The 13585-nt window shown below is 36.2% G+C and overlaps 1 protein-coding gene across 1 annotated transcript in view; it reads left to right on the top strand.

Annotated features, from left to right (window-relative positions):
- LOC137407792 (condensin complex subunit 1-like) overlaps positions 1 to 13585 on the top strand; it is a 58098-nt gene that overhangs the window by 40309 nt on the left and 4204 nt on the right. Inside the window, exons 21-31 of the mRNA XM_068094174.1 lie at positions 30 to 198; positions 1868 to 1973; positions 2614 to 2713; positions 3983 to 4106; positions 4903 to 5058; positions 7149 to 7326; positions 7762 to 7937; positions 9274 to 9463; positions 12502 to 12616; positions 13110 to 13261; positions 13349 to 13430. Coding sequence (XP_067950275.1) covers positions 30 to 198; positions 1868 to 1973; positions 2614 to 2713; positions 3983 to 4106; positions 4903 to 5058; positions 7149 to 7326; positions 7762 to 7937; positions 9274 to 9463; positions 12502 to 12616; positions 13110 to 13261; positions 13349 to 13430 — 1548 coding nt within the window. The remainder of the gene's footprint in view (positions 1 to 29; positions 199 to 1867; positions 1974 to 2613; positions 2714 to 3982; positions 4107 to 4902; positions 5059 to 7148; positions 7327 to 7761; positions 7938 to 9273; positions 9464 to 12501; positions 12617 to 13109; positions 13262 to 13348; positions 13431 to 13585) is intronic.

Below are 13585 nucleotides of genomic sequence, written 5' to 3'. Positions count from 1 at the left end.
TGACAAGTATTGGTTATATATATATAAAGGTGTGACAGAGATGGAGCAGGCTACATGGGTTCCTTTGATGGAACAAGCAGTTAAGTTCATGTACATCCTAACAGAGGCTCCAGATATCACCTGTAGAGACCTCATCAAACAGGTGTATTCTAAAGTGGTTGATCTGGAGGGGCCCCCCAACTACACCCATCTTATGAGGTACATAGCCTGTGGTTTTGAAATGGGGTTTTTTGACTTTGCAAATTGCAATACTACAATGATAATGGCTGTCAAATTTTCTGGAGGTTTTTAGATATTAAGTTATCTTGAAGGGATTATCTATTGATCAAGTTATCTTGTTTGGTTACGTCACAAATGCCTGTTACGTTGAAGGCTTAAGCACATTTAATATGCTAAACAGTCAGTGTAACCTGTAATAATAGTATCAAAATATATTAACTACACACTTAAAATAAAAAAGATGGTAGTCAAAGATATATATAGTTATATTTTATTCGATCGATATTCTGACATCTTATGCCCAAAGTTGGCATTAAGAACAATTGTTTTGTTTTTTGGCATCCATGTAGATAAAATAGTTACCTGATGAGCTGTGGTATAAATTTTTTTAATAATACTATCAGCTGTAAGCAGGTATAAGCAGTCTTAGTTTGTATAAAATTGATGTTTCTAGCGCAGTAGTTTAAAAGGCAATTGTAACGATGATGCCTTAAGCATCTCAATATCCTGGTAATCAGTTATTATCATTGTCCACTATAATTGCTGATGGACAGGAAACACTGATGACAAGGATTGAATTGTGGGAATGAGTTTGATGTTTGTAATATAGTGCAAACCAGTTGACAAAATTATTAAATTCATTTTAGAAAGCGTTTTAATAAAAATATAAAAAAGAGTGAATCTGAAAGTTTTTATATTAACTGAACGACAATGAGGATAAGCATTCAGTTTTTCAACACTGGAAACAGAGCTTTGTATAGCATGTGTCTTCATCTTTGACTGCTACCAGATGCTGTCCACACACGCATATATCATACACGGATTCAGATACGCCATATTAAATATATCCATTTATACATGTGTACACACTGGTAAATATATCAATGCGTACATAAACACATACCGTAAATCTTCTATCTGAATGCCACCTCTAATAGAACGCCACCTCTAATAGAACGCCACCTCTAATAGAACGCCACCTCTAATAGAACGCCTGTCTAGGAAAAGGGATGAAAATGCAGCGCCATCCTTTAATTGAACGCCGCCTCTATTTGACCACCTATTTGACTCTGTGTGACATTCTTTGATCTATATGAACCCATAATAGTAAGCGATCAGTAGAACAATATCCACAAAATTGTACTAATAATGTTATAATACTCATAACAATACTTACACTATTGAGGTACACCGTACACTGTACGGCGTAATAGCATACATTTTTATTGTATCAAAGTCCATTTTCTAACTACAAAGCTTCACAGTTTTGTCTTTAAAATATTGAAAGTGACACCAACAAAATAATTAAATAACTAAATCCAGGTAATGTTTTTACTCAAAGTAGTTCCTTGTTTAACTGACAGCGTGTCAGCCTCAGCCAATGTCACATCGCTTAAAGGAGAGTTTAAAATATAAGCGACATTAGCATCGCTTCACCTATAAAGAGATTAATTTTATTTTTTCAAAATTTTGAGGGGTAATCACAAATATACAGCGCCACCCTCTATTTGAACGTCACCTCTAGTAAAACGCCACTTTGAGGGAACAGTTGAAAAATACAGGGCCATGGTGCTCAAATAGAGGTTTTACGGTGCGTTGTGCATACTACAAACTCATGTAACGTACAGATATACATGTAATTCTACAGGTTTGTTGCTCTGGTGGGGCAGGTGGCACTCGGTCAGCTCGTTTATCTGGAAGGAGATGTACTTCAAGATCTCAAGCAAAAGCGACAGAATAAGAACAAGGATCAGGTGAGCCCAAGCTATGAATTACAGATGACAGTCTTAGTATGGGATAAAATTGCAGCTCAAAGAGCGATATTTTAAATCTTGGAGCTCCGCTTTGAGTGGACAACTCTAAGTAGAGCCGTTCTACTTTGTTTCGTACAGTTTAACGTTGTTATCAAATTGCTACTATGTAATATAAAGAGTTATACTCCCTGTCATAGGTATGTTTGTTTAGTCAAACAAGAGGCTTACTAAAGAGGTATAGACAGCTTGTTTACGCTCAGACATCACTTTATGTTCCCCTCTCCTCATCCTTTCTCACTCTCTCCACCCTTTCCTCATCTATCCACCCCTTCCTCATCTCTCAATCTTTCCGCTCCCTCTCTTACTGTGTTTCTCTCTCATTCTCTTTTTTGCGCTGCACTCTGGCTTTCTGTCTCTCTGCTCTCACTCACTTTCTCGTTTTCTCTCACTTGCTCTTGCTTTTCCTCTTTCTTGCCCGTTCTTCCCTGTTACCTTCTCAAAAACGATTTCCGTTGGCACTTAGTTTGATTTGAATTCACATGCAACTGTTATTTTTTGCCCAATGTGCTATTCATTCCGAGAGACAGAAACTTACAGTTCCTAGTGCATATCTGTGAAGTATATCTATGCACTCTTATAGAGTGGGAACAATACAACAGGGGGAGACGAGTTAGGACAGACAAGTGACGATATGGAGACTGAGGTCGTACTAAAGGTCATCGAGCGTGAACTGCTTGCTGGTGAGTCACAAAATTTCTATTAATGTAGGCTCCTAGCAAACAATCAGCAGACGATGTTAATTTACTCAGATGCAGTGCCGAACAACCTTCTATTTGTTACGCATACTTGTGCAAGGGAACACAACTCACCATGGTTGTAGGAATTCAGTAAGTACTTATTCCATCAAGCGACTTGAAAAATTAGTAGCTTTAATAGCAAAAGTCAAAGCGAGTGCACAAAGTAATGGCTCTGGTGTGCACTACAGTATGTCGGACATTCTTAAGGTTATTAACTGTTGTAATTTCGGTAATAATTTTTCAACAATATTTTATAAATCGTTTGCTCAGTTCTTTTATTATAGCTGATAATAAACAAAATATTAAACATCAGCTCACTTCTAACTGAGCTGGTTAATTGTTGTATGGAAATTTGACTACAACAACCACTCAAATACATGCACATTCCTATTGGTTGATCATTTGTGATATCAAATGTAGTTATGACTCTAGTGAACTCTAATATGACCTTCTATCTAGCACTTATGAGATGAGTGAATGTGGCTATCATAAAAGTACATGCACAAAGGACTGTGTTAACTCATGAATGTATTCTTAGTTAGACAGTAACTCATAGGAGGTCAAGAGTTCACTCAGGATATCATGTTGTGTCTTATCGTCTTAGCTGTCTTTTTTGCTTAGTGTTGTAAAAGTCTTAGTAAAATTAAAATGGGCATTCAGCTCGATGATTTTTCTGTATCCAATGGCATACATTGTTACATCAGACACCATTTTTCATTGGCTAATCTCTTTGGAACACGCGAGAGCTGCACCAAAGCTGTGCATGGCTAAGTTAGGCATCTATGAGACCACGTGAGTTTCTGTGTATTTTGTATAGTGCATGCCATTTCAAAACTCCTGAAAAGTAGCACAGCTTTTCATAGATTTGAATAGCTCTAAACATTTCTCTTTTTTGAAGTTGACTAATTTTAGCTCAGCCAACAGATATATACCTCTCATCACTTGTTAGTTGGATGTCATCAGTCCTAACTGGACCCTGGAAAAAAATGGTTGTAAGAAGTTCAGTTCATGGTTAAGTACGTGCGTGAGTTATCCATACTCCTGGATGGACTTACTATTGATCAAAATTCCCCAAGTTAGCTGAGCTGCACCTGTAAAGGATTTACACAACTATTTTTCAACGTCTCATCAGCTTATGCTGGTTGTTTCAGTAGCCTCACCATATTTGTTAGTATCCAATGTCAATTTTTATTATTGTTACATGATTGACAGAAGGGAACCTTCTCTCAGCGTTATTGCCACTCCTGGTTCACATCCTTACCAATAGAAGCAAGTTTGATGACACAGGATTACAGGCAGCGACCACACTTTCTCTTGGAAAATACATGTTACTCAGGTAGGTTGGTGCATGCATGCTTTGAGTGTTTTTTTGTCTACTTGTGGAATTATAAGTGTTGGCGCTTGATCGTCTGCCAGTTTAGTCGAGAAAGATTGAGAGACCATCCATAAAAGAGAAGAGCTAGTAATTTAAAGATACTGTCTAGAGAGAAGTCGGATAGATCTGTAACTGCTTGATTATTCTGTACCAGGACAAGTCGGTCGCATTTCATCTCTGATGGGCTCAATCAATATTAGAAACATTTTAATGAAAACTTACCATATATTTCCAAACTGCTTAATCTATGTCTTAAGGATTTCTCTAAATGATACCGCATCAGGTTCTGGTCACAGAATGCATATTAAAAATTCATTAAAATTAATAAAGATTTTTTTGTATTTACATGTAGCTTTTTGCTTGCATAATGGGAGTTGCTTTCTTTTGTTTTGCTGTGATTGTTTCTTGTTCCACTCATGAAGCTAAGTTTCTGTTGATTAGGTTTACAGCTGGTTGGCTTTTTTAAACATTCTAGATGCGCCATTTCTGGTCAAATGCAATATGTATTTGAATAATTTGAATGATCGATTCAACATATTGATTCCAGTCCTACATATGTAATATCAAACGCATTACTTACTAATTAGAGTACATCTATCTGAGATCATTTGTAGATGAAATACCCGTGAGAGCTGCTCTGAAGTATATAAGTGGACCAAAAGCAAGAGCGCACTTTAAACAGTTGAGCATCACAATAATTTTTTCAGTTCCTTAAAAGGCAGCATACTTTAAACAAACTCATTTATATTTGCTGCAGCCCCGCTGTCTGCCGAGATAATCTGCGTCTTTACTTCACTGTTCTGGAGAAGAGTGAGAGCACTGAAGTGAAGATTAATGCCATCGTAGCCCTCAGTGACATGGTCTTCAGGTATCCTAACGAGCTGGAGCCCTGGACGCCTAACCTTTACGCCAGGTATGAACCCATGCTACATCCTCTGTTTTCTCTATGACGATTATTTTGAATCATATTTTGAATTATCTTTAAGCAGATGGGTTTTTGAATCGAGCTTCCATTAATCAATCGATGATTTGGTTTGCTTTTTGTGTCACTATCGAGGTTTAAAATTTACTGTTTATAATTATTTTTAACTCAGGCTTCTAAGCATAACTTCAATGACACTCTGATGTTAATCGAATGGTGTTTAATGGTTGTGAGCAAATTTTGCAACAACCACTCAATTCCATTGCTATTGGGTGGTTATTTGTGATGTCATATAAAATTGTTGTTTTAGAGTCTCATCCTTAAAGGTACATTAAAGAATGATATTTTAATTAGTTTTGTCACAGATTTCAAAGCCAGATGTGATATTAGCAATCTTTTGAAAGAAAGTTCAGTGCAAATAATCAAAGATAACAATTTCAACTGAATTTCTTTTTTTGTGTAAAAATGTCTCGAAAGTTATACAAAGAAGATAATCTGCTGACTCGCAACCCCCCACACTACTCAGTAGAATGTCAAATACTTAACAAAACCCAAGTTGGACTAACTTTGTTATAATATAACAGTTGTTCAAGTTTATTGTTTTCATTTTGTCCTATTCAATATGTATTTTATTTAAACTAAAGCTGGCTGTTTTTATGGTAATAATAATAAATACTAAATGTGCTAAACAAATCGGAGTTTAATAAGCACATTTAGTATTTAAAGCACATCAATTACATAAGTACTTTTATCATATATTTCAGTACATCAGAGTCTTGGCTTGAGAATGAGCCTATAATCAATACACAAATAATAATATAACTATGAAAAACAGGGTGTCAAAAGTATGTCCTGCAATAAAAATCACTTGGTTGTGGTTCCGATAATGTGATGTCATAATTATCATGTAGCCTTAGGTCGTCGATCCAGTTCGCTGCCATTGAGGCTGCGCTTTTCTGTGACAATCGGTGTTTCTAAACCCAGAGAGTGCTAATAATAAACTAGGGTTCTAGATAATCAACAATACCCGGGGATCGTGCTAACGCCCCGGTTATTGTACAATAACCGGGGCGATACAATACAAACACATGTTCTGGGTTAATAGATTTCTGGCGATTGTTAGAGTTTGCTTTTTTCATCCTTTCGTTCATTTTAAACGTTTATAGTAATTATTATTACATCGTTTTCATCATTTTATATAATGGTATTGTTTGTCCTATACAGAAATGCAGTAGCAGTATTATTATCTGAATAGTTCGTATCGCTTTCCAAGTTGCGTTCTAAATACGATTATGCTTCAATAAATATACTGTAGTTGATGAAGGTAATGAAATCACATCGATTCAATTGTGACTTGCAGTGGCGGGGTCCTAGGACTATAATATGTAAATAGCACTCAAGCTAGATCACGCAATGCTTGAAATTAATTAGCCTCAGTCATGCCCCTCAACATCACAATAAAAAGAAAGAGCTAGCGCATAATATCATCGGGAAAATATAGTATGGTGCTTGGAATCTGAGCTACTTATCATAGAGATGATCTGTACATGGAGAGCTAATGACACTGATTCCTTTGTCATCTTCATTGGTTTTCTGGAATTGTCCTACCTTTGCCTGCCACTAGCATCATTATCGTGGACAGGTATAACTGGAGTGTCTCAGAACCTGCATGCAACCTCAAAACCTCTATGCATGCATGCATGCATAGCGGTTCTGAGGTTGCATGCAGGTTCTGAGACACTCCAGTTATACCCGTCCCATTAATCGTAGTTAATAAGTAAGCGGTAAGAGCACACAACACGGAAGATGAAAATTGTGACGTCACAATTTGCTAGCCTATACCATGGAACATTTCTGTGGTAGAGCTCTGGGGAAATCCTATAAACACCAACCAATTTCTGTCTCACCATGTCAAACAATGGCTCATTTGAAAGCCAAGATATTGAAGAACCTGAGTAAGCTGAAACAGTACTGATATAATTGATGTGCTTTAACAATTCAACCAAACCGCATAAGACATTCGAACACTGGTATTTCGGCTATGTATATAGATATATACAATGATTGATGTTTGTTGGTAGACTGAGAGATGATAGTCCAACGGTGAGAAAGGGGACTCTCATGATAATGACCCGACTTATACTGAACGATATGGTCAAGGTCAAAGGTCAAATAAGTGAAATAGCCGTCTGCCTTGTTGATACTGGTGACTCTACTAAGGAGATGGCAGCCCAATTTTTCGCTGAACTTGCAACTAAGGTACTTAGGCTAGCCAACTGTCTAATTTATCAGTTATGGTCGGCTTGAAAAAAGTGTGCAGACCTACTTCTATCATATGGTAAGGAAGTTGCTTAGTAGTGTCTGGGGAGTTGTCCTTTATATCATTTTTTAATTTTGTAGATATTCTAATAGTCATAGATAAACAGATGAACTTTATTATCACCAGTCAATGCTGTTCCAAGCACATTAGCCCATGAGACAATAACAAAAAAATGAAGAATACTAGAGTGAAATTATGAAAAGAAAAGATAACTCCGAGTGTAAAACTTGACTGGCTATTTTTTGCGTGCAAAAGGCAGTGTTGCCTGCTGTAATTGGACATCATCGGTGTAAAAATTCTGAGAAACCTTAAACTGTGGTTTGTTTTTAGACTTTTCAAGGATAAAGTGACATCCGATGCGTGTACTATTGTAGGGTAACGCTCTGTACAATGTTATCCTTGACATAGTCAGCAGGCTTTCCGATCCTGAAGTAGGGGTAGACGAAGAGAAGTTTCAAGTCGTTTGCTGCGAGCTCTTCCGACACATCGCTGCTGACAAGCAGTGTGAAAGTCTGATGGAAAGATTCTTGCTACGATTTAGAGCTACAACGTGAGTTGTCTGCTCTTGATATACCATATTCTCGACTCGGCTTGCTTTTCTAACCGCGCTGTAGATTAGCTTGGTAACGGTCGTAAGGTCAGGGGGGAGGGTTTTGTGTCATGCCTATTATAAACCAACCCAAAGGAGAGAGAGGGGGATGTTTTTGCACTCAAGGTAACCACAAACCAGTTTGGATTGTTCCTTCAAGCATGTCGGCGTGTATGATCAGTGACTTATAAAATTTATGTCTAATTTGCATAAGTTGTTCAGTCAATTTTGCATTAATTCTATTCATGGAAGCATCGCGTTTAAACATTCAAGATCGTTTCTTAACTCCAATGCTTTACAGTTTTATTTTAAAAACAACAACATAAAAATAATAATTGTATCAGGTTAACAGTAGTTCCTTGTTTAACAGGGTCTTGATACTTCTGCGTATGTAAAGAATGATTTGCAGCTACGATAGATCTGTTACTACTAACTTGTGTTTAGCGGGCATGCTGCTAAAAGTTTATCATCATTTGTGCGAAAAGCAACGCGTAAAAGTTGCTCTATACTACAAATGGGTTGGATGCTAATATCGACTAGTTCAGTAGTGCAGAGGGTGAGTTGAGGTCAGAAGACATTGTGGAAGTTATTGAACAGCCAGAAGCAGATGAAATGGTTCCAACGAAAGCAGAAAATCAAAACACTGACTTGAGACTAAAGAAAACCTAGCTGAGCAATATCAGCGGATATTCGACATCAAAATAGTGTACAGTGTAAAGTTTGGAAACAAACTCTGATAACACAATTCACAAACATTTCCGTTCAATAAGTTTGTGTCTGTAAGACTTATGTACACGTACATTGAGATAAACATATTTGATCAATAAAATACACACTGTATTCATGATACCTGAATAGTGTTTCTATTCTTGAGTAAATCATTAGCACTTGGATTAAAAAATACAGTATTCAATACTACCTGTACAAATATAAGATGCATTGAGAACTCACAGGGCTTAACAGTCCACCAGCAGTATGTTATTAATATTAACCTAATGTAGAATACAAAATATAGCACGGTTCTTATAGTTCAAACTTTGGTTAATTCAAACTATTTGACTTGGTCCTTTCGAGTTTGAATTATGCAGATTCCACAGTATATATATATATATATATATATATATATATATATATATATATATATATATATGCATGTTATATATGGATTATAATGTCTAGAGAATCTGCCTTGCTATTTGATCCATTTGACTTTCATTACACAGCCCTACAGTATGTTATCTAGTCATAAGTGTTATCTCCCCTTATCCATTCCTTTTCTACTCGTAATTATTTGCAGGGATGAGAGGCAATGGAGGGACATTTCCTTCTGCCTATCGCGACTCTCCTACACTGAGAAGTCTTTAAAGAAGATGCTAGATAGGTTCTCCTGCTTCGCTGACAAGTTGGTCGATGATGCCATCTACACCAACTTCATGACTATAATGGAGAAGTCTACACAGAGGCTTAAACTAAAGCCAGGCGCAAAGGTTTGTATAGCTTTTCCATTTATTTGTCTATATGCGACTGATAGCAGCTGTTTTCTCATTTGCTCCTTGGCCTATTATGTCCTTTGATAAAATCTTCATCAGGAAATAAATGGCATAAATGAAGTGTATTCTGCATCATTTACTTCAATGTATTCTTAAAAAACATTAAATGTGTTCAAACGAAGGACGTCATGCATGGGATCAAACGCAGGACTCTAGAAAAACCTTGGTGAACTTGTGTCTTTCATTCCCTTTTATATTATATGTGATTTAGCTTCATCCTAAAGCAATCGTTTCTATATAAATTATGTGTCAGAATACATGATGTTATAATAAACAAAACAGCAAAGTTTATATATATACTTAGTATATACAACATAGAGTTACCGCTTACAGTATAACTCTGTGAACGAATAACAGACGGAACCCCTGTTACAATATAGAGATATTAAGCTCACTTAAAGGTTGACTTGCAACAAAATTCACATTACCGTTATTGGATAGGAAAAGATTCACCATGTCTTGCTCTGTTGTGTTGTAGGTGCAAAATATGTGGAAAGGTGATGACAAGCTCTTAAAAGCTCAAAAACGAACAGAAAATCGCAATCACACGAGACCGCCGTAGTTTGGATTCCCTTTCCAAAATAGCTCAAATGTGATGTAGTTGTGAGAGATGGTTTCTGTTTGCACTTTCTTGCAACCTCATTCGTCGAAATATTTTCACAAATATACTTCACGCATTCAATAAAACTATCTCTATTGTTCTTACGCGTCTGTTTTATCGTCATTGTAATGTTGTCACTTTTAGCACTGGTATCTTATAACTTACCGTAAAAAATCGTTAAACTTTTTAACCTTAGCTCGAAGGAGTACATATCATTCTCTGATAATCATGGCAAGCCTGTTGGTCACCTGTGATAATCGAAAAGTGCTGCAAAAATTATTTGCGAAGTATCGAGTCACATGATCAGAGAACGACTTGACGATTGAATAATGCCGAAACATAACTGTAAAGTAGCGAGCATCTATATTTGATACAGGGCCTTCGGTAAAACCCGAAGTGTTTGTCATAAACTAATACTACGATAAGTTTTATATTGAGCTTTTTATTGGCCTTTCAATTCACGTGAGAACATACGTGACAAGAGGATAACCAAATTTCGTGGCTACGTCATCAAAATAAAAAGATTCCAATCTATGGCCGCTTTTCGTTTTTGAGCTTTTAAGAGCTTGTAATCACATTTCCACATATTTGGCACCTACAACATAACAGAGTAAGACATGGTGAATCTTTTGATACCAAATAATCGCAATGTGAATTTTGTTGCAAGTCAACCTTTAAACTCACCTTGAGTTAATGACAAGTGGAGTTGTTATACTTAACGGCACACCAGAGATTGCATAGGTCTTAGTTCGAATAGGAGAAAGTTAGGAAGCCAAGGCTAAAGGAGCTTTTGGTTTTCAAATAGTTATCAGTATCTTAGTAACAAAATTACATAAAGTTTGAGGCGGGGCAGCACCATTTAATTGGTCCGTCAATGAGACAAGTGACATCTGATTGGTCAAAATTATTTTATATTTCATCACCATTTGCAACACGCATGACTGCATTTTATACTGCAATTTTAAATTGAGTTCCTACAAAGAATAATGTAAGTTTACAAGTAAAGAAGTTGCACTTGTGAGTATTCATTTAACTAATGCAACGCTCCTTTAACTAATACGAGTCTCCTTGACTTGCAACGTCGATCCGTTCTTAAGATTGAATGTACTGGACTGTAAATTATTGCACTATAATAAAATGCAGCAAGTAATCTAAATGAGTCCAGTAGACACTCCTACAACGTAAATAATCCATTCCAGGAACGTTTATGTTATATGAACAGTAAAATACATGTAAATTGCCTAATCCATTCCAAGATCTTTTCAAACTCACTTCTTTGTCCATACAAAAAGAAAAAACAAGACTTAAATTTTTAATCTGTTGGCTGTATCCCATCTGTAATATTGTTAGTTTGCATCGACAACTTGTCTCCTTTTTCTGATCAATTTCACAGGTTTTACATACCATGATTGTGGTAATTCTACAATAAGTTGATGAGGAGCGTTTGTTATTATTTTAAGTTCATTTACAACGATTTGTTCATTTTTTCTAGACTACAAAGTCTATTCTGGGAAGTAAAACTAATAACAAATATTTTATACATCTACAATAAAGCAAAACAAAATATATTTTACTATTAAAAGAGCGATGTTTACTTGTTTGTTGATCTGTATCTTGGGATCAAGGTTAGAATAAAAGATAACCTTCGGCAGTAATACCAACTCGTGATATTCAGATTGGTAGACCGACGCTGTATCACTTGCACCAATTCGTCGCCTTTCAATATTTATTAAAATTTGCACAACTACATATTTTCTGTTTTGTCGACACATCTGACGACCTATCACTGCGACCTAAAATATCATGGTAGTTGTATATATAATAGATATAGCGCTATACGTATGTTGTTTTTTCTCACAAGTGCGGCGAGATATGTTACTATTCAGATCAAATTTCAGAAGTTGCCCCTACTTGAAACTTTACGTTATATGGAATTACGTAGTACAAAGCAAAGCTTTGCGTAATTTTTTTACGTTATCTGAAATTTAACGTCGTTATAGAAGTATACGTATTAGGAGCGTCTACTGTGCTTCATTAGAAAAAAAAAGTTCTTTACCACATGAATCAAGAGAAATTTTAATAAAATTGTGTGCACAACAAAAATGGTAAATCACTAGAACTGAATGATACAAACACAGCAAAGCATATTCCACTGTGTACTAGAAACTAGTTCAATTGTTCACAATGGCTGAAGTTGTGGTGACCCGAGGACTCCCTGTACATGTCTCTATAAATAATAAAACACATATAACATTAAAGGTGCAATGTGTGATGTCTCCTGAAATACTATTCAAAGATTTAGTTTACCATAAATTGTTATCTTGGTTTCAAGTAATCCCTTCTCATCTCATGGGGATAATACTCTTGGTTGTAGGAGATAATAACAGAGCTTACAGCGAAGATAGATGTGGCCCATAACCGAGGAGTAGAGGATGCTGAAGCTATGGAAACTGCTACTGAAAATTTGCCAAAGAAACCAAGTACTAAGGGTCAGTCAAAGAGATTGTAAAATTTATTACATTTATAAAAAAAACTAGTACAATTAATCCCTGACTTTGGCAAATTATCGAGACTGGCGACCTGCGAAAAGTGAACGTTTGCTAAATAGAAACTGCTAAACCTCTATATAAATTATAAAATATAACTCAAATAATGCCACATTTTTATTAATAGTAAACACGTTCCTCTTTTACTCAGGTTCATTAGAGAATTTCGAGGGTGTTTACGAGGCATGATGAAGCGTGTCACAATAACTTTGCACTATTAAATTTCACAAAATGTAGCAAGAAAAACGGCACGCAGATGGATCTCAGTGGGTCAGAGTATAAGAGACATTTATGTATTTTTATCTCTCTTCTTGAATTTTTTTTGTCTCGCAAAGTAATGCAGCCGTGAAATATGAACCATGGAGTGCCAAGGGATTACTGTATTTGTCTGCTGTTTGTCTATCGGATGAGAGGAAAAGATAGTCTTTATCTTCAGGTCAAAACCGGAAGAAGCGGCGAACACGCAGGGGCAATGCCTCATCTGATGAAGATGATTATGCGAGTGATACAAGCACTTGCAGCAGAATGTCAACTACCTCTAGTGTCAGTGTCACTCAGAGAACTGGCGCACGACGTTCCACTAGGAAGGTGATTATAAAAGTTGTTATTTTCAAAAGTTACATTGTATTTGGCTGCTCATAAATGGCCTGCATGAGTCATAATTTATTACTTTAGGTGGCACCGATGAACCCCCTAGAAAACTTACTGCATCAGTTGGAGGAAGAGAGCGACGAGGATCAAGAGAACTTTACCCCCGGTAATTAGACTCTGTATGAAATCTAGAAAATGTGTTTCGACCATCTTACCTCAACGGTTGATGCTACTGCACTGTTTATATTTTTTTAACCAAACATTGTATGTTTTAGGGTAACTTAATGAAATCTTTGATCAAAAGTAAATGCAACAATGTTT

This window comes from Watersipora subatra, chromosome 11 (assembly GCF_963576615.1).
Source record: "Watersipora subatra chromosome 11, tzWatSuba1.1, whole genome shotgun sequence".
NCBI lineage: Eukaryota > Metazoa > Bryozoa > Gymnolaemata > Cheilostomatida > Watersiporidae > Watersipora > Watersipora subatra.
The sequence above is the reverse complement of the archived record's forward strand: the minus strand, read 5'-3'. Positions and strand labels throughout refer to the sequence as shown.